At 45.5% G+C, this 18,324-nt stretch overlaps 1 protein-coding gene across 8 annotated transcripts in view; it reads right to left on the reverse strand.

Annotated features, from left to right (window-relative positions):
* Ank3 (ankyrin 3) overlaps window positions 1-18,324 on the reverse strand; it is a 312,648-nt gene that overhangs the window by 122,258 nt on the left and 172,066 nt on the right. For all 8 annotated transcript variants that reach the window (XM_045137121.1, XM_045137120.1, XM_045137119.1 and 5 more), the window contains exons 12-18: window positions 16,110-16,208; window positions 14,266-14,364; window positions 10,346-10,543; window positions 8,428-8,526; window positions 8,064-8,162; window positions 2,048-2,245; window positions 369-467 (exon numbers count right to left, since the gene is read on the reverse strand). In XM_045137121.1, the coding sequence (XP_044993056.1) occupies window positions 369-467; window positions 2,048-2,245; window positions 8,064-8,162; window positions 8,428-8,526; window positions 10,346-10,543; window positions 14,266-14,364; window positions 16,110-16,208 (891 nt within the window). The remainder of the gene's footprint in view (window positions 1-368; window positions 468-2,047; window positions 2,246-8,063; window positions 8,163-8,427; window positions 8,527-10,345; window positions 10,544-14,265; window positions 14,365-16,109; window positions 16,209-18,324) is intronic.

Below are 18,324 nucleotides of genomic sequence, written 5' to 3' on the forward strand. Positions count from 1 at the left end.
TAGGAATAGTAATTTAAGCAAACCTTCATTTTTTTCTTCATAAATTCTGCTGAATCAAGTTAAATTATTATTAACTTTCTATTTTTCTAAGAAAGATGCAAGCATTCACATACTTCCCTGAGAGGGCAGATCTGTGACAAGGTTCCCTCAGGTTAATACTGGTAAGACTGGGATACTGACACACAGCTAACATACAGGATGAAAGTGACCGAGACACTGACCACAGACTCCCCCCCCCCCCTGAACGTACAGGAGTGCCCAGGGGGCTGTGGATGGATGGGAGGAGCGAGGCCGCTTTCTCTCCTGCAGAGCTACAGCTGCTCTCATACCGTGGCAGGGCACTCAGGGCACTTGGGAAGGAGACGTACCTTCGTCTGCACGTCCACATGAGCCCCTTGGTTTACGAGGACTTCGGCCACATTCACTCTGTCTTCCTGAGCAGCCAGATGGAGTGGCGTGAGGCCGCTCTGCAAGAGATCCCAAGGGCAGTCAGTCATAGGAAGGAAGGGTGTACCTGTGTGCATGCGCGCACACGTGTGAACAACCAAGTTTGAGGCACCACATGTGAATGTTAGGAGAGTTGCCTAAGATTTCTATAACTAAAAGGTCTACTGAGTAAATGCATACACATACTATATTAGCCCATGCCAACACTGTTATCTGTAGGTTTCATGAAAAATGTCAAACATATACCCCCAACATGGAAAGATGGAGTAAGCTGCACCCCCAGGCTGAGCAATGGTCAGGGCCCCACATTTCCCTCGTCTGTCCCTTCTCTGTTTCCTTCTTACTCATTTCCTTGCAGTGGTACTTTAAAGCCAGGGCCAAAAGCCCCCCAACCAACCCCACACACATGCATCTGTGTTCACCTTCAAACATCAGAGGCATTTATTTGTTTGTTTTGACTCAAGTGTGGAGCAATACTTCAGCTAACTGCTGTGATATCTTTAGGAATAAAATAGTCCCCTCACCTACCAGAGTGTGACATACAGGATCAGGGAGCTTATACATTTTCCCTAAATTATACCTCTAGGAAATAAGATATAGATTTGAAATCTACTGTGAGTTTAAAACATTGGCCACATATGTTAAATTATTTAAGCTACTCATGACCAAGAGACTGCTTTGCAACTCCATTCCATTATATAAGCAGCAGTTGAGAAATAACATTAACTACGACCATCACTCAACAGAGGAGGTAAGCTGATTTCAGGGAGTATGGAATCTCAAAATATTTGGGGCCTGTTGTCTGGTTCTCCTGATATCTGAATAGAGAAATATCTGTTGTGTGTTTGAGGATGATCTTAAGAAGCAACAGATAAAGCAATGGAAGATAGTAACTTCACTAGTATGTTTCTGGTCTCTTTGGAGCTAGATGTCGACCCTGCTCGACAAAACTCAGGTCCTTTTTGCACATAAGATGAGGGCAAAGTGTTTGAAGAATGTAGGGAACCATCTTCCTAAATACCTTCAGAAAGGCCAGTTTATATACAGACTAGACCTGCAAGCTAGCAGCTTCTCTATCCTCTCCTTGCAACAGCCACTCGAAATTTCTGTCATCAGGATGAACTTTCCTACAAACAGCAATGCTTCCAATTTCTTTTCATTACTGCAGACTTAAAACCACCGCAGGCCAGAAGCAGGAGCATGGGCAACATGTGTGGGATAAAGCCCTCAGCTACAACCTGCCTTTTCTCATTTGTTATGTCTGACTGAGCAACAATCCTGTTCTCTGAATCAACAGGAGAGCCCCAAAACATATTAATACAAAAAAAAAGTCAGAGAAACCTGTGTGCATCTCACTTCATAAATCCCCATTACTATAAATTCAACTGTATGACTCAGTTACTTCTATGCCATTCTCTTCCTGAAGTAGACTAGCAGAACGTGTGTAAAGACAGAGAACATTCCAGTGGACACCATAACACAGTGCTCCGCTTTCTATCACCTCCTAGAACGAGAATTTCCATGGAATTTTTTAAAAGACGTTTTTGGAGGTGTGAGTTTCTGTTGTAGCTCGTGCTTTGTAGTGCAAAGAAAAGGTCACCTTATTGCTCAAGTTCACATTCGCATTTCTGCTAAGGAGCAGCGACACCATGTCCACGTGCCCTTCCTGAGCCGCGAGATGGACAGAAGCAATGCCTTGCCGGGTAACCGCATTGGCATCAGCACCATATTCCAGCAGAGTCGTCGCTATGTCCATCTGGTTCTTTTTGGCAGCGATGTGCAGTGGGGTGTAACCGTTCTGCCAACACAAAGTACACACGAAGCGCCAAGGTAAAGACAGGACAGTGCATGTTTTATCCGCATCTTTCTCTTGCTAGTGGTTTAACTACTTGAAAGATGATGGGTGATACAGCATCCTCATGTCCCCTGTATGTCTCAGCAGGGAAACATAAGTAACTTAAGAGAGTTGGCATACTATTGTGGTCCTAAAAGGAAGAGAGATTCGTCTTTCATAGATAGCTATGCAGTAGACGCTCAATGAGTACTGTTTTATTTAAGTGGGGCTACCTCTGGGACATGTTCAGAGCCATTCAAAATTCCACTCTTAAAGTCCCTTTAATGGAGCTGGGGAGATGGCCCAGTCAATAAGCTGATGCTTGCGTCAGTTAGATCTCAGATCTCTAGACCCCAAGTAAAAGCTGCACATGGTGACATGATTTAAGTTCTAGTGACAGGGAGGTGGAAACAGGTGTACCCTTGAAGCTTCCTGGCCAGCCTATCTAGCCTGATTGGTGAGTGAGTGTCAGGCTAAGGAGAGATCCTAAATAACTAAATATCTAGATTGTCTTCTGGCCTTCACAAGCAGCCACCCTCATATGAACCTGAACACATACACACATTAAAAAAAAAAAAAGAAAAGAAAAAAGAGAAATTTCTTTAATGGTTATCTGCTATGGTTTGCATGTGTACTCCAAAATTCATGTGTTCAAAACTTAATAGCCTCAATGTGGTGTCTGGGGAGTATGAAGATCTTCAGATATGGGGGGGAGAGAGATAAAAGAATGTGTCAGGAACCTTGCCCCCCAACCTTGCTCATGCCCTCCTGCCACAGATGCAGTAAGGCCATTGAGAGCTGGGAATCCCTCAAGCTTGGCCTTCGTAGCCTCCAGAATTTTAAGAAATAATCTTTGTTCTTTATCAACGTGATGTTAGAACATCCCAACAAGATCTAAGACAACATGTGCTGTTTATAAGGTACAATATTTAATCTTCTTGGGAGCCACAGTGCTCTCATCGATTCCCATTTTTGTTTTGCCGGTATCTTTGGACACAGATTGTTCACCCTGCAGGCTACCAGATGGAACATAGTCTCTGGTTTCTCTCACTCTGTTCCACCATGAATGTGTTTCCATAGCCTACCCAGGTTGCCAATATCTAACAGTTGAAAACTTAGTTCAAGGGCCCCATCTTCCATGAAGTCCTCTGCCACTTTTCACCCTCCAAATCCAAGTGCTGCAGATGTTTGGGGACGTGCTGTGCCTCCACTTAGTAAAGGACATGTCTGTGCAGGGCACAGGTTACGCTCCACTTGGCTTCCTGTCTCCAGCAGTCCACGGTCACGCATGCATGTCGATTAAATGAAGAAAGGAATTCCCCTGTATGGGGACAGTCATCTGCTCTGGGATTGGATCTGAGGTCTGCTCCAGGGGAGGGAATTCCTGCCCGGCACTGGAAACCTAATCCTAAACCCATGGCTGTGGAGGTCATAAGCTCTAGGGGGGAAGCAGCTATTGTTTGGCTAAATGGATCTGTTGTGCCCACCAAAGTGCCCTCTGTATGTTCATGCCCGTGTTACTAGTCCTTTCTTGCTTCTGGTTAAAGAAGCTTTTCTTTCGGGATGGCGATGATTACTCATTGGAGTGCTGAGGAGAAACGACGGCTGAGCTCTCAGCACTAAGTGAGACATCCCCACGACACCTGTGAGGGTCAGGGAGCACTGTGGGACAGGTGGAGGAGACTGTGGGAGCCCGAGGGAGGAGTGCTTTTTGGAATACCGTCTCCTGGGCAGGAAGTGGTGATCTGCATTCACGACCCCAGACACTGTTGTGACCTGCACAAGACCTGCATGATATGGGGCCCATCGACGTCCCACTGTGGATGGTGAAGGGGGGCAGACACAAAGTGACCTCAACATAGAAGAGGGACTAGTTTTGAAGAAGGAGGGGCTCGATGGAAGAGGGCTGGGGGGAGGGGGAAATGGGACAAAAGAAAGAGAGAGGAGAGGCTTATGATTAAAATACGTTGTCGTACATCTATGAAAATTATGAATGAAAGTGTCAGGTAAATAAAAAAATCCTAGCAAAGCACTCAGCCTGGGATTACTCGAATCATATACCCTTACTCAGAGAAACACTGTGGCAGGGACCATCACGGACTCGAGGTGCCTCGCTCTCCCCTGCCAGTGACGACAGGGAGAAGGTGCACGTGAATGGCAGTGCCTAGTCCTTCAAAAGGGTCCCATGCGGAAGAGACAAATCCAGATATCCCTACACGGCTATCTTTTCCTGGAGCCATAGCAATTTAAAATATCTCTCATTGTTGAAAGGGGACATCCTGACTAGACTGAGTAACTATGCCAGAAGGGAGGAAGGAAGATGTGGATTCAAAAATTTTTGTAACTTTAAAACCATTTTCCTTGTTTGTATCTATTTTGTCTTCTGAAAAAAAAAAAAGAATTATAAATACCTCAAAGGGCTATTGTGGGATTATAGGAAACCACATTCATCAAGATTTTGAAACTTGTAAAGTATTATAAAGGCTGAGGGATCCTTCATTCCCTAGGCATCTGTCGGGACCTGCTGGAGTTTGTGAACTGTATTGGGCGCTAGGAGCTAAAGAGAAGGAGAGCACCACACTGTCCCCCTTTCTAGTGCCACACGACATCCGATTAACACCAGTACATAAACAAAGATCTCTTGTGTCTTTGATCTTGAAATAAAGTTCTTGAGAATTGGGTCAGAGGTCACATACGTTTAAGAAAAATATATGGATCTCAAACTTAAGTATAAAAAAATGAATCTCCTTAAAGAAAATCTCTTACTTCAGAAAATTCTATTTGATTCTGCCCACCTCTTACGTGAATGCTTCCTCCTGAAGTTAAAGAGAAAGGAATCCTCTGGACTTCGGTTGGTGGTGCTGAACCTTCTAGGGCATTCCCACATTCTTCTCTTGGCTTAACTAGCAACAAGAGAGGTTCCCTGGGCAAGGTGTTCACTCGCTGAGCTGCAGTTTCCTGAGTCCCTCACTGGGAAGGTGCTTTGCCTGACTCTGCCTTGGTTGACAGTTATTTACTGGAAATGTAAAATTGCACTGTGATAGGGACATGAACCTGACTATGTCAAATGGAATAGAAAGTGGAAGTGTTACTTCTGGCCTCCTTTGCACCCAGCCTCTGCCAGAATGGAAGGACCAGGCAGAAGTGGGTTTTATATCCCTATTTTTAGCTCTGACCTACCGCCATCTGGCTCTCTGACTGCATACTCAGACACACCCTTCAGGGATCCGCAGAGCTCTGGGCTGACTCCCGGCTACAGAGAGGAACAGCATGGTGAGAGCCACCCACTGTCCCTCCATAAGGTGAAAACTCACCACGCATCGCTCAGACAGGGAGCAGGATTGCTTGACATGCCTATCACTAATAATTAGTGTGGTGAAGGCAAAGTGAGGGCCCAATGTACCCTATGTTCTTTTTTAAAAAAAAGGTTTATTTTTATTTATTCATTAGAGACAGAGAAAGAGACGGAGGAAAGAAAGAGAGAGTGAGAATGGGTGTGCTAGGGTCTCTAGCCAAACTTAGGTCCTTAGGCTTTGCAGGCATACGCCTTAACTGCTAAGCCATTTCTCCAGCCCTTATCAGTTTGCTTTCATGAAAGACTCTTCAGGATGTGGTGGGGCAAGCTAAAATCCCAGCATTTGGGTGGCTTAAGCTGCAGGATTGTTGTGAGTTTGAGACTAGCCTGGTCTATATAGTGAGACACTATGTCAAAAAAAAAAAAAAAAAAAAGAGGACCTTTCAAGGTAGTTGCTTTTCAACTCCTAATCCATGTACAATAATCTTGATTTTTCCTGATCCACAAAAATAAATAAACAATCCTTGGTCCTAAGAAACACTTATCAAAAGAACTAATATGTCTGCACTGCATGAGGGTTCTAGACAGGTTATACATCATTCCTTAGAGATTCATCCTGAGCGCCTTACTTGAGGTGCAAAGGAAGGTAAAAAGTAAAGCGAAATGTCTTGTGGTATTTTAGAAAGAAAAGCTCACCCCAGAAAAACTTAAAAAAATCATTTCAATAATAAGCAGAGTTTATCTCAGGCCCTAGAAAATATTTCTAGATGTTCTAAGTTCTTTATATTTTCAGGAAAACAGATTGACTTAAGAAGGAGACGGCATTACTTGGCTAAAGTAAGGAGAAAATAATCAGTTACAGAATAATCTTAAATCTCTTCCCTCCCTCTTCCTAAAGACAGTATTTGTCAAGTACATCTGTGACTACTATAATAAAAGGGAAGAAAATGTAATTTTCTTTCTCCCTCCCCCTCTCTTGTTCTCTCTTTTCTTTTATTATTTCTGGCAGGGTCTCACTCTAACCTAGGCTGACCTGGAACTCATTCTGTAGTCTAGGTTGGCCTCAAACTCATGACAATCTTCCTACTTCAGCCTTCCGAGGGCTGAGATTAAATGTGTGAGCGTACACTATGCCCAGCTGCAAATGTAACTTTCAAAGCTATCTAAAGCAATATCTAACATATAAATTATATGCATATTGTATATATTTGTATATATGTGCGTGTATCCTCATTAATATACTTCTCAGAAATGTTCACAAGCACATTTATGGAAGGAAAATATGGTAAGAAAGTTGGGGCTCGGTGTCTCTTTCATGGTTACTGTCCTAGTTATGCCAGAGCCTCGGGCCAGCTTCTTTCTAGCAGTGTTCTAACTCCACAACAGATCTGGTTAACATTGAATCTAGAAGATACCTTTTTTTTTTTTTTTGTATCCCAGTTACTTAAAAATCTCATGTTTCTAGGACACATGTAGGTAATGCGCTGCTGATTAAAAAAAAACAAAAACAGATTAGGGCAAGGAGGCATCATGAGAGAAAAGACAGGAGGTGTGATTTGAGAAACAGTGACGTTGGGGCTGCTGCTGCCACGTCACTACAGGAAACAGGCCCTGGTGAGGTTGTGTCCCGCTTTCTTCACCACTGTCAGCATTCAGAAAAGCCAGAGTTTCCAGGGAATAAAGGAAGCAGAGGCAGGTGTCACAGTGTGCATGCTCCCTCTTCCCCAGCAAAAGCACTTGTGGCAAGGTGCCTCCTTACAAACTACATTTCTAGCTTCCCTTCCTTCAACCAACAGGACACAAAAGGCCTAGAAAGCAGTCAAACTATGGGTCACTGTCCCATTGGTAGATAATGTATTAAGCCAACAGCACTCAGTCCATCTTTAAGTAAATTGTACATGGCTTCCCAGTCAGAATACCAGAGAACCGGATAGTCAAACATGCTATACTTTTCTGCTCAGAAATCTAAGTGGTCTACTAGTTATGGAATTCCCTAATGATAAAAATAAAGTTCCTTTTAGCAATAATGGAAACACAGAAGCAAAACCTCCCAGCTTATTATGAAACACCAGTAGACAAAATAAACGCAATGTTTTAAGGTCAAGAAAATGGCCTGTGTGTTTTACAAGCTTTCACACATCCTAACTCTCTTATAACCTTCAGACTATGTTTATGTGTAACCTGACCTAAAAGTGTTTCAACTCCATTTCTCCCTAGCTCTGGGATGTTATGGATTTTTCATAAAACTCAGCTGCCAAGTACATACTTACTGAGGACCACATGAGCTGACCAAAGGCTACCGTGTTCCCAGGGACTCTGACTTTTCTGAATGAAGAGGGTGCTACAAAAGTAGCAAGAGTAGATCTTTCCTTCTTCATTTTTTTGGACCTCAAATTCCATCATAGAACCATTGGTTGCCTCATAGCAGACATGCCATGTCTCTACATAGACTGATTAGTGCCCCTCACTCCTTTATGCTGTGAGTACCTTTGCAGCCGCGTGAGGTGAGGCTCCTTGGTCCAAAAGCAGAAGGGCCACTTTCTGGTTATCGTAATGAGCCGCTACATGCAGTGGAGTTAGCCCGCTCTGAAAACATGGGCAGAAACAACAGCCAGGGTCAAGCAGTGCCTGAACAGAGAAGCCTCAACTTAGGCAGCAGGATTAGTGTGGACACAACAGAGGGCATCGTTCACATTCCAGTTCCAATGTGTGTGGACCAGGCATTTACTTCCTTTCCCAGGAGTTCTTTAAGTGGGATTTTGTTTTGGCTTAGTGGTCATCTGTGCGTCGGGGGGACAGTCTTAGCGAGGGCTGGTTTTGTGACCACAGGGCGATACTCATAACCTCATACCTTCCCGGCAGCGTCTGGGGGTGCATTCTTCTGCAGCAGGAGGCTGGCTACTTCAAGCTTCCCGTATTTCGCTGCCACATGAAGAGGCGTGAACCCTTTCTGAGGAAGAAAGCACAAAGACCATGGCTGGGTGGGGGAGTGCCTGTCATATAACCATGAGACGTAAACCCTTTCTGAGGAAGAAAGCACAAAGACCATGGCGGGGGGCAGGGAAGCAGTGCCCGTCATATAACCGTGAGAGCCTGAATTCAGACCCCAGTATCCGTAAAAGCTGTGCATGGTGGCCCATGTCTGTAAGCCCAGCTCTGGGGAGATAGAGGTGATGGGAGGTTGCAGCTCACTGGCCAGCTAGTCTAACCACATTGGTAAGCTCTGCATTCATTGAGAGATGCTGTCTCAAAGAATACGGTGGAGAACAACTGTGGAAGACACCCGACATCAACCTCTGGCTTCCACATGCATGCACACACATGAACATGTGCACTCACCACACTCATGAACTTGATGAAAAGAACTGACATAAGGTATTACTTTCCTGGGATAGACAACTTTTTCTAATTACATATACATGTCAAAACCAGCAGGTAACAACTGAAGAGTCCCCTTGTCTACAGTGAGAAGCCAATTAGACCCCAAGGAGAATATTTCCCACTCTGCTGACTGAGCCACAAATGGCAATATTTTTAGAGCCAATCAGGCATCTCCCTAGGGTGATATTGAGGCACTGGAGATGGGGATTATTCCAGAGCCATGCTGGGGTTTTACACTGTGTAATGAACAGGTACAAGGTCCCAGACCGGAAACAGAGGGTTTGGAAAACCCAGTGCATGTCTGGTCCTCTCATGATCTCGTGTCAGCAGAAGGCAACTTTCTGTTTGCTTTTTCCGCTTGTTGTTCCCATGCATGCACCAACCTTCAGGGAGCATCAGAAATCCCCGGCTTCGCTACCTTACATGAAACGAGTGATGGGACACAGAAGAATCGCAGAACCAGTTTCTGGCTGCTCTCCCATGCTCCAGCTCCTACGAGGATGTAGGGCTAGCTCATCAGTCAACACACACCATCAAGGAGAGTCCCAGGCATGCCCCAGAGATTGGAACACCAGCACCATGTACTGCTTCCCGAGTGCACTGCAAGCTAGAGCCAGGGGGCAGCTGGGATAGCAGAGGCTGGGGACACTGGCCCATCACCCACTAGTCTGTCCCACAGACTAAGTGACTTCAGGAACTAGTTGTCTCAACTCCACCAGAGAGCCCAAGGAATCATGGGAGACGAAAGTTGAGATGGTCACCATTTGATAACATCATTTTTCTTTAAGCATTTGCAGTTATTTCTGTGAGACTACACATCAATCCTTATGCACATCCAAGAAAGAGCCTGAGGCACCACTGTTTTTAAGGCATACCATGGGCCAATTCAGCTTGCTGTTATACTCACTAGGTTCAAGTCATATCACAGTAAAAATGAAACCCCAATTTTGCAACCTGCACACACATGACAAACCAATAAGGATTATTAGTAGGAGGCATCAGGCATGATTTAAAAATCAGTCAAAGCCTGGCATGGTGGCACATGCCTCTAATCCCAGCACATGGAGGCAGAGGTAGGTGGATCACTGTGAGTTCGAGGACACCTTGAGGCTACACAGTGAATTCCAGGTCAGCCTGCCTACAGTGAGACCTTACCTCGGAAAAAAAAAAAAAAAGATTCAGGAAAGAAATCTCAGGTTCTAGATGTTGTGAAGGTTATATTTGAAACACAAAGAGCTCCTGTCATGTGGCACAGGGCTTTCCTGGCCATACAGGTGACTAGCCCAGGGTCCCCACCTTAGATGCCCTTCCACAGCCTCGGGACTGGCCATTGTGCAGGCAACTGCAAGGAGGATGGATCTGAGGAGATGGGGGGGGGGTGCTCATACCTTGGTCGTTATTGATAAGGATGCTCCATGATCCAAAAGGAATGCGGCAACGTCCTCATGGCCCTCTCGTGCAGAGAGGTGGAGCGGGGTGTACCCAGAAGTCGTGGCTGCGTTAGGGGATGCTCCTTGCTGCAAGAGCTGTTGTACTATGTCCGCCTTCCCCAGCCGGGCTGAAATGTGGAGTGGGGTTTGGTCATCCTAAACGCAAGGTAGAAACGCAAGGCTCAGGAGGCCGTAAAGCAGTGGTGGTGCGTCGAAGAAGTCAGGGGACATTAGCCGCTTGATGTCTGAGGAGTGTCCAACTCTGACTCAGTGCTGATAGGGATTTCATTCACCCTCATTCATGAGTTACAAACGTGCTGGTGGATAGTCTCAGCTCCTTAAACACCCTTAGAATGACCTAGTGGTACCAGTATGGTGAAAGGCAGTTCTACTTTGGAGGTCACAGGATAACAAATTATCCCAGTGACTCCCATTGAGGTGCATCAGGTTTTTCCTCTAGTGACTTTTTGCTTGCTTTTTGAGGTAGAGTCTCACTCTAGCCCAAGCTGACCTGGAATTCACTATGTAGTCTCAGGGTAGCCTTGAACTCATGGCCATCCTCCTTCCTCTGCCTTCCGAGGGCTGGGATTAAAGGCATGTGCCACCACGCCGGCTTCTAGTGACTTTTTTGGGCTGGTTGTGGTGGGGGATAAGAACAAATCTAGGTGAATCCCACATGCCTGGGGGTGGGTATCATAGTTCCATCAGCTATCCTGCGGTCATATGGAATGCATTAATCCATCCATGCCACTTTCCCATAGCACAAGGCACAGGAAGGCAGCACAGGGTTATGCAGGGATGCTCGTACCAATGCTTCTCTTTGCCACAGTGCATCCTGGGAGCATGGAGAACATATGTCTAGGGCGGAAGGGGATCATCTTATTGTAAAGGACTCAAAGGCACTTGGCACTCATCTGTAGGAGTTCATCACCAAATGGGAGGGGCACCTCTTTCTAATTTGACCAAACAGGTGCCCAAAGTCACCCTGGCACATTCCTCCAAATAGAAGTTCCTACCGAAATGTATTCAGGTTTACATAAACCCTTTTAGTTAGATGGAGAAGGTGGCGAGAAGAGCATTTGAGACAGTTTTGGGTGAAGGTAAGGATCAAAACCAGAGGGGCTGTGCAAGCAGCAGGAAGCACACGGGGACTGAGGGGGTGCTGGGGACGGCAGAGAACAGGGAGCCCGCGGAGCCCGAGGACACACCATGGCATGCTACTGCCTCTGCGTCCACCTGGCATTTGCCGAACATCTTCCTATCCTGCTTGACGTATGCCACCAACATTAACTTGACCATCTTCATAACATGCCAGCGAATTTCAAGTCATTGCGCAGGTTTTCTACATGAGGAATCTAGAGCCTAGGTGCTTCATTTTTTGGGAGGTAGTATGGCCCCCCATATGCCTGTGTTGGCCACAGTGGAATGACAGGAGCCCACTACATTGCCTTTCATAAGGTCTCATTTTAAGCCAGTCTCTGGACGGATTCTAGAACTTGCAGCATGCTGATGGCTCAGGGCTCTGCTCCTCTGTGGGACCGAGGCTACAGGCACATGTGGCCTTGCCCTGCTGTTCACATAGGATCTAGAGATTCAAACTCTAGCTGGTCCAGACCCCCTCAGCCCCTCGTGCATGTTCAGGAAGCACACTTGACTACTGAGCCATCTCTCCAGCCTAGCATCTTCAGCTGGGTTCACAACTGAACACGGGGATTGTAAAAAAAAAAAAAAATTAAAAATCTGACGAAATCACAAGGTTTCTTGAAGTGCAATGATAAAAAATTAATTCAAAGTCAAGTGCAAAGTGAATCCAAGGTGTTTCTGGCAGTATTGGCCCATGTTGTATCATGTGACTTCGCCGCAGCTTTTGTCCTGAACACACAGCTCCTGTACCACAAGTGGTGCCACACAGTGACACCGGACACTGCCCGGCACCTCAGCTCCTCGAGTATCGCATGTCATCAGTTTCAGTGTCTGTACCGTTCGTGCAAAGTTTTGGCTTTTACAGGAACATAATGGTTTGACTATACCATGCAATGATTTAATATATTTTCCTACTGTCTTTCCTTAGCATGTATCAGATGAGTCAGATTAGTGAATCTTTGGATTGCGTTGTGTTAACATGTTAGGTTTTAAAACTTGCTGTTTGAGTGGCTAACTTGAATTTAATAAACTCAAGTCTGGCTTGAGATCAAGCTAGAATTTTCAGTAATTTTTAAAATGGTCTTAGACATAGCATAGCATGTATTTACGCAGAGAGACATTCATGACATTGATGATTAAAAAATCAAAATATAAATTAACTCTTTAAAATGTTGAAGATGCTCTATGTCCTGCAGTATCAAACATTCAGTTGAGATTTAATTCTTTTTTTTTTTCTTTTTTCAAGGTAGGGATGTAGACTCAGGCTGGCTTCAAACTCACAAGCGATGCTCTTATCTCTGCCTCCCAAGTGCTAGGATTAAAGGCATGCGCCAGCACACCCAGCTTAATTCTCCCAACCCCCCGGGTAGGGTCTCACTCTAGTCCAGACTGATCTGGAATTCACCATGTACTTTCAGGCTGGCCTCAAATTCAATATATGTGGGTAAGTGAACAGAGGAGGCATCCTATATTCTCCTCCGGCCTCCACATGTGCACACACACGGGGCACATGTCTGCACCTACACGCACACACCACACGCATATCATGTGCCACACCACAACACTCCACACACACAGACATAAAAAAAAAATATCTGGAGATGGGCTGGAGAGGAGGCTTAGTTTTTACGGCACTTGGCTGGGAAGCCTAAGGGCCCAGGTTTGATTCTCCAGGACCCATGTAAGCCAGATGCACAAGGTGGCACATGCCTCTGGAGTTCATTTGCAGTGGCTGGAGACTATAGCATGCCCATTCTCTCTAATAAATATATTTTTTTAAAATCTGATACTGTTTTAACTATATTTATGATTTTCTTTTTTCTTTTTCTTTATTATTATTGTTTATTTGAGACAGAGTCAGAAAAAAAAGGCAGATAGAGAATGGGTGCTCTTGGGCTTCCAGCCATCACAAACGAACTGCAGATGCATGTACCACCTTGTGCAGCTGGCTTGCATGGGTCCCAGGGAATTGAACCTGGGTCCTCTGGCTTTGCAGGTAAGCACCTTAACTGCTAAGCCATCTCTTCAGCCCCTATATTTTATTTTTTAAGGTAGGATCTGACTCTAGCCCAGGCTGACTTGAAACTCACTCTACAGCCCCAGGCTGGCCTCCTGAGTGCCACTACGCCCAGCTACAAGTTGATGATTTTCTGTTGGGCCACATTCAGAGCTATGAGGTTTCCAGCATACACCATGATGTTCACCTCATAGCTCTGAAGCAGCTATCATCCAAGCCTCGGGGAGTGGAGTTTCACAAGTTATAGAGAATAAATAAATAAATAAAAACACCCTTTTTCCTTCTGTGTCTGTGCCAGATGCCATTTAAATCAACTAAAACAGCTGCATTGTGTTTACAACTATGCTTGATCTGGAAGCTTCTGACCATTTTGGTGGAGTGTGAGGAACCCTGGAGCAGTTCTAGATCCTGTTCCTAATCTGTAAGGCACTAGCCACGTGCCAAGGACAGTTTCTGGCATAATGTCCTTAAATAAAGAATGAACAAGTATGAGGAAGGTTTTTTTTTTTTTTTTTTTTTTTTTTTTTTTTTTTTTTTTAACAGTACTTGGGTAGAGAACTTTGCCCCTGAATATTTTTGTAAGTGCTCCTGGTGACAGAGCCAGCATATGTCTCAGCCCTGAGCCCCCCTCAGGGCGAGCTGAAGGACAGGGCCAGCATGGGTCTCAGCCCTGAGCCCCCCTCAGGGCGAGCTGAAGGCTGTTGTGAATGACACGTACCTTAGCTTTTGCTTCTACCTGAGCTCCATCTTGTACCAGACACCGCACCACTTCCGCCTGGCCTGACCGGGCTGCCATGTGCAAGGCCGTTTCTCCTCTCTGGGGACGCAAGCCAAAGTCAATTAACAGCAGCTCTCAAGAAGATTGGCATGTTTCCCTTGGCATTGAGCTACAATGACTTTTTTCTTTTAAATAATAATAAAAAAAAAGCCTTAAGCGCTTCCTTATTGGCAAGAGAAGAAATCAAACACAAAGTTTCACAGTCATCTGATCCACCTTGGCAGAACCTTGTCAGTGCAGGGAGCGAGCCATGGGTGCTGCCAGCAAATGGCCCAGGACCCACAGCAAGGCCTCCTTACTCCTTATGTACACAGCGAGGGCTGACAAGGTGAGTGCTCACAGGTGGAGAAGGGTCACGAAGCAGGGCAGGGAGCGAGAGTGCACAGGCCCCCACCTGCCCTAAAGGGGAGCTGCCGGGTTGCATCTGCAGGTTGGTGCGCAAACAGGGTAAGATGTCCACCCCATGACAACCACTGCCTAGCACAAGCCTGTGGGTGTCCACCCCACGACAACCGCTCCCTAGTACAAGGCCCTGGTTGTCCACCCCATGACAACCGCTGCCTAGCACAAGCCTGTGGGTGTCCACCCCATGACAACCGCTCCCTAACACTTCCTTAGCACTCATGAATTTAGGGTGTGCTCACGTTAGGTGACATCAAATGTGAACTTCTATAAAACCATGTCAAATTCCATAGCAGGTTTAAGGTAATTATTGCTCAGATAAATTACTCTTACGTGTGTCATGGTTCAGACAAGGGTGACTAGTGTGGGACACGTTATCTGGTAACCTGTGTTTTGAGTTCCATGGGTTTGCTGTGACACGGTGAAGATTCAGTGAGATTGCTTTGAAGTGACTGGAGATGACTTTTTTTAAAAATTTCTTTTTATTTATTTGAGAGCAACAGACACAGAGAGAAAGACAGATAGAGGAAGAGGGAGAGAATGAGCATGCCAGGGCCTCCAGCCTCTGCAAACGAACTCCTGACGTGTGTGCCCCCCTGTGCATCTGGCTAACGTGGGACCTGGGGAACCAAGCCTCGAACCGGGGTCCTTAGGCTTCACAGGCAAGCGCTTAACCGCTAAGCCATCTCTCCAGCCCTGACTTCTTCATATAAACAATGATCGTATCTGAGCCACCTGCTCATGTGCAATGCATTTAAACTGATTATGTTGCAGAGCCCCCCCCCAACACTGTGCTTTAGTCTCCAGTACTAATGTATGTGTAGTATCAGTGGACACATTAACATTATAAGACCACAGTCCTAACAAATTTTTATCCAATGAGTCACTAAATGGCTCTTGCCTTTGCAGTAAAGGAAGCCAAAATGTTCTAAAATTCTATACTTTGATTTTTTACTTATTGGTGTGTGTATTGATGTGTGCAATGTGCAGAGAGAGGCAAGAGGAGATGTTGGGTGCCCTTCTCCATAGTGCTTTTGCCTTGATTCCTGAAGACAAAGTCTCTCGCTGAACCTGGAGCTCCCTGCTTTTTGGCTATGCTGCAGCTAACCAGGGAGCAGCTGTGATGCTGTCTCGACGCTTCCTAGTGCTGGGTTACAGGTATGTGCGGCTATGCCTGGCCTTCGCGTGGCACCTGGACACTGCGCTCAGCTCCTCAGACTTGCCCAGCATGCACTCTCCCTCACTGAGCCATCTCTCCAGACCCAAATTCTATGCTTGCAAGCAATTAGTCTACTTACAATAAAAACTGAGTCCATAAAAGCCACCGTTGCCAGTTTTTGAACGACTCATGATTGAACCTTCCCTGTCCAAAGGATACTTACCACATTGGTGGTGTTCGGTGAGGCTCCGTGATGCATGAGTTGTGACACAATGCTTACATGCCCCATGAAGGCAGCGACATGGATTGGAGTAAGGCCCGACTGAGGGGAAAGGAAAGAGGTGATGGTTTGTGGTCTCACCATTAAAGTATTTGTCTATGTGCGTGCATGCTTGCACTCCATCCATCCCTCTCTCTTTCCCTCCCTCCACCCACCCATCCATCTACCCACCCATCTATCCATCTGTCCATCTTAACTACTCAGCGATCTGATTAGATTTCAGGACACCGAACACTATTGTCACAGATTATATAAGGCAAACATATAAACATAGTCATCATTTCCCCAAAGCATGTCCTGTGAATAAGAGAGATTTATTCATACCCATTAAAGAATTTATATCATATTTTGTTAGGGATTGAAGAAAAATTGACTTAGATTTTGACTTTTTTCCCTTTGTTACAAACCATTCCTTGTCTGTTTGTATGTCTGCATGTGGGACACAGTGATCACATATGCCAGCAACAAGTAGGTGATTACTTCCACCTACTCTGGCTTAAAAACAATGCCTATGGGGCTGGAGAGATGGCTCAATGGTTTCAAAGTGCTTTCAAAGCCTGACAGCCTGGGTTTGATTCACCAGTACCCACCTAAAACCAGCTGCAAAACTGGCACATATGTCTGGAGTTTGTTTGCAGTGGCAAGAGGCCCATATTCATGAACACATGTGTGCATGCACATGTGTGTACATGCACGCACACACACATGCACACATTAAAAAAATTATTAAACAAATGCCTATTAACTCAGAGTAAGTGGAATGTATTAGGCATGTAGAAGACTCCAACACAGACCATCCTTCTAATGAATGATCAAATCATTGTCACTTTCAATCATTCATTTTGCTAACTATGAACTTTATAAATTAATGTAAACATTACAATAGCCAATAGAGGAGAATGGTGTATATGCAGGTATTTGGGCTCATAACCCTCCTTGGATGCTATTTCTATAAAGCAGACATTGCTGATTCCAGGGCATTTTATATCAAACATCCCTTTGATGACGTGGTGTGAGTAGACTGGACAGGTCAAAAGAACCTGAAAGCGCCTGAGCCAGTCATCACCTCTAGGACCGCTGCCTGCTTGGGCTTCTTATGTGAAGTGGCTCCATTTCCAGCTTTTCAGAATTGGCTTACAATTTCAACATCAAGAGTTGGTAAAAAGAAAACAAAATGAGTAGGTAAAGCTGACCCTTTATTGAGGGAGAGGAAGGGATAGTTTATAGAAATTTGAGATGTGTCCAAAATGTATGAAAGGCATTCTACCCAGTGAAGCCGACAGGGGGTGGGGAGGGGGAGGGCGGAGAGGAGGAGGAGGAGGAGTCGTCTAGCTGTCTGGCGTGGAGGCATAGTAGTAAGCTAGGAGGAAAATGAGGACAGGGAACCTTGTCCTAGCTTGGCAGCTTTCCACCAGCAGGGGGAGCTGTGGGATCTCCGTGGAAACTGAAGGACGCAAGCCTGTCTTGTAGTCTATTCCAATCTTTACAAAGGGTTCCCTGAAAGTCGGCTTACTACTCCGTAATTAAAGTTACTGGGTGTCTGACACGAAGCCAGACGTGTCCTAAAGGAGCAGTTCAGCATCCGTGTCTCTCATCACTGCATGCTTAAAATCACAACTGTTGAGCTGGGGAGATGGCTTAGCTGTTCAAGGCCCTCACTTGTAAAGCTGTTCAATTCCCCGGTAGCTATGTACAGCCAGATGCACAAGGTAGCACATGTATCTGGAGTTCATTTGTAGCGCCAAAAGTCCCTGATGTGCCCATTCTCTCTACCCACTGACAGATAAATACAAATATTTAAAAACTAAAGTACGATACATGCATTATGAATCAGTGCAAATACGCCATTGTACAAGTCTAAGGCTGAAGCCAAGCAATGATCATAAGATGAGAGACTTGACATGTTGGTTTTTACACCAAGCACTAAAGGTTTAACGAAACTTCATGTCCTGTGGGTATCTGAGGACCTTAGTGAGGCGACTGTGGGTTCTTAGGTCATGGGGAGCAGCTTGATAAGAGCTTTGATAGAAGTATGCATAGGACCAGGTGACTGTCCCTCAAAGAACACCTAGTGCCAGCCAGTTTCCTAGGAAGGGAATGCAAGACCAGCCTGGCAAAGTGGGTGTGACAGCTGTACGAGTGAGGGCCAATTGGAGGG

The sequence above is a fragment of the Jaculus jaculus genome, chromosome 18 (assembly GCF_020740685.1).
Source record: "Jaculus jaculus isolate mJacJac1 chromosome 18, mJacJac1.mat.Y.cur, whole genome shotgun sequence".
NCBI classification, from domain to species: domain Eukaryota; kingdom Metazoa; phylum Chordata; class Mammalia; order Rodentia; family Dipodidae; genus Jaculus; species Jaculus jaculus.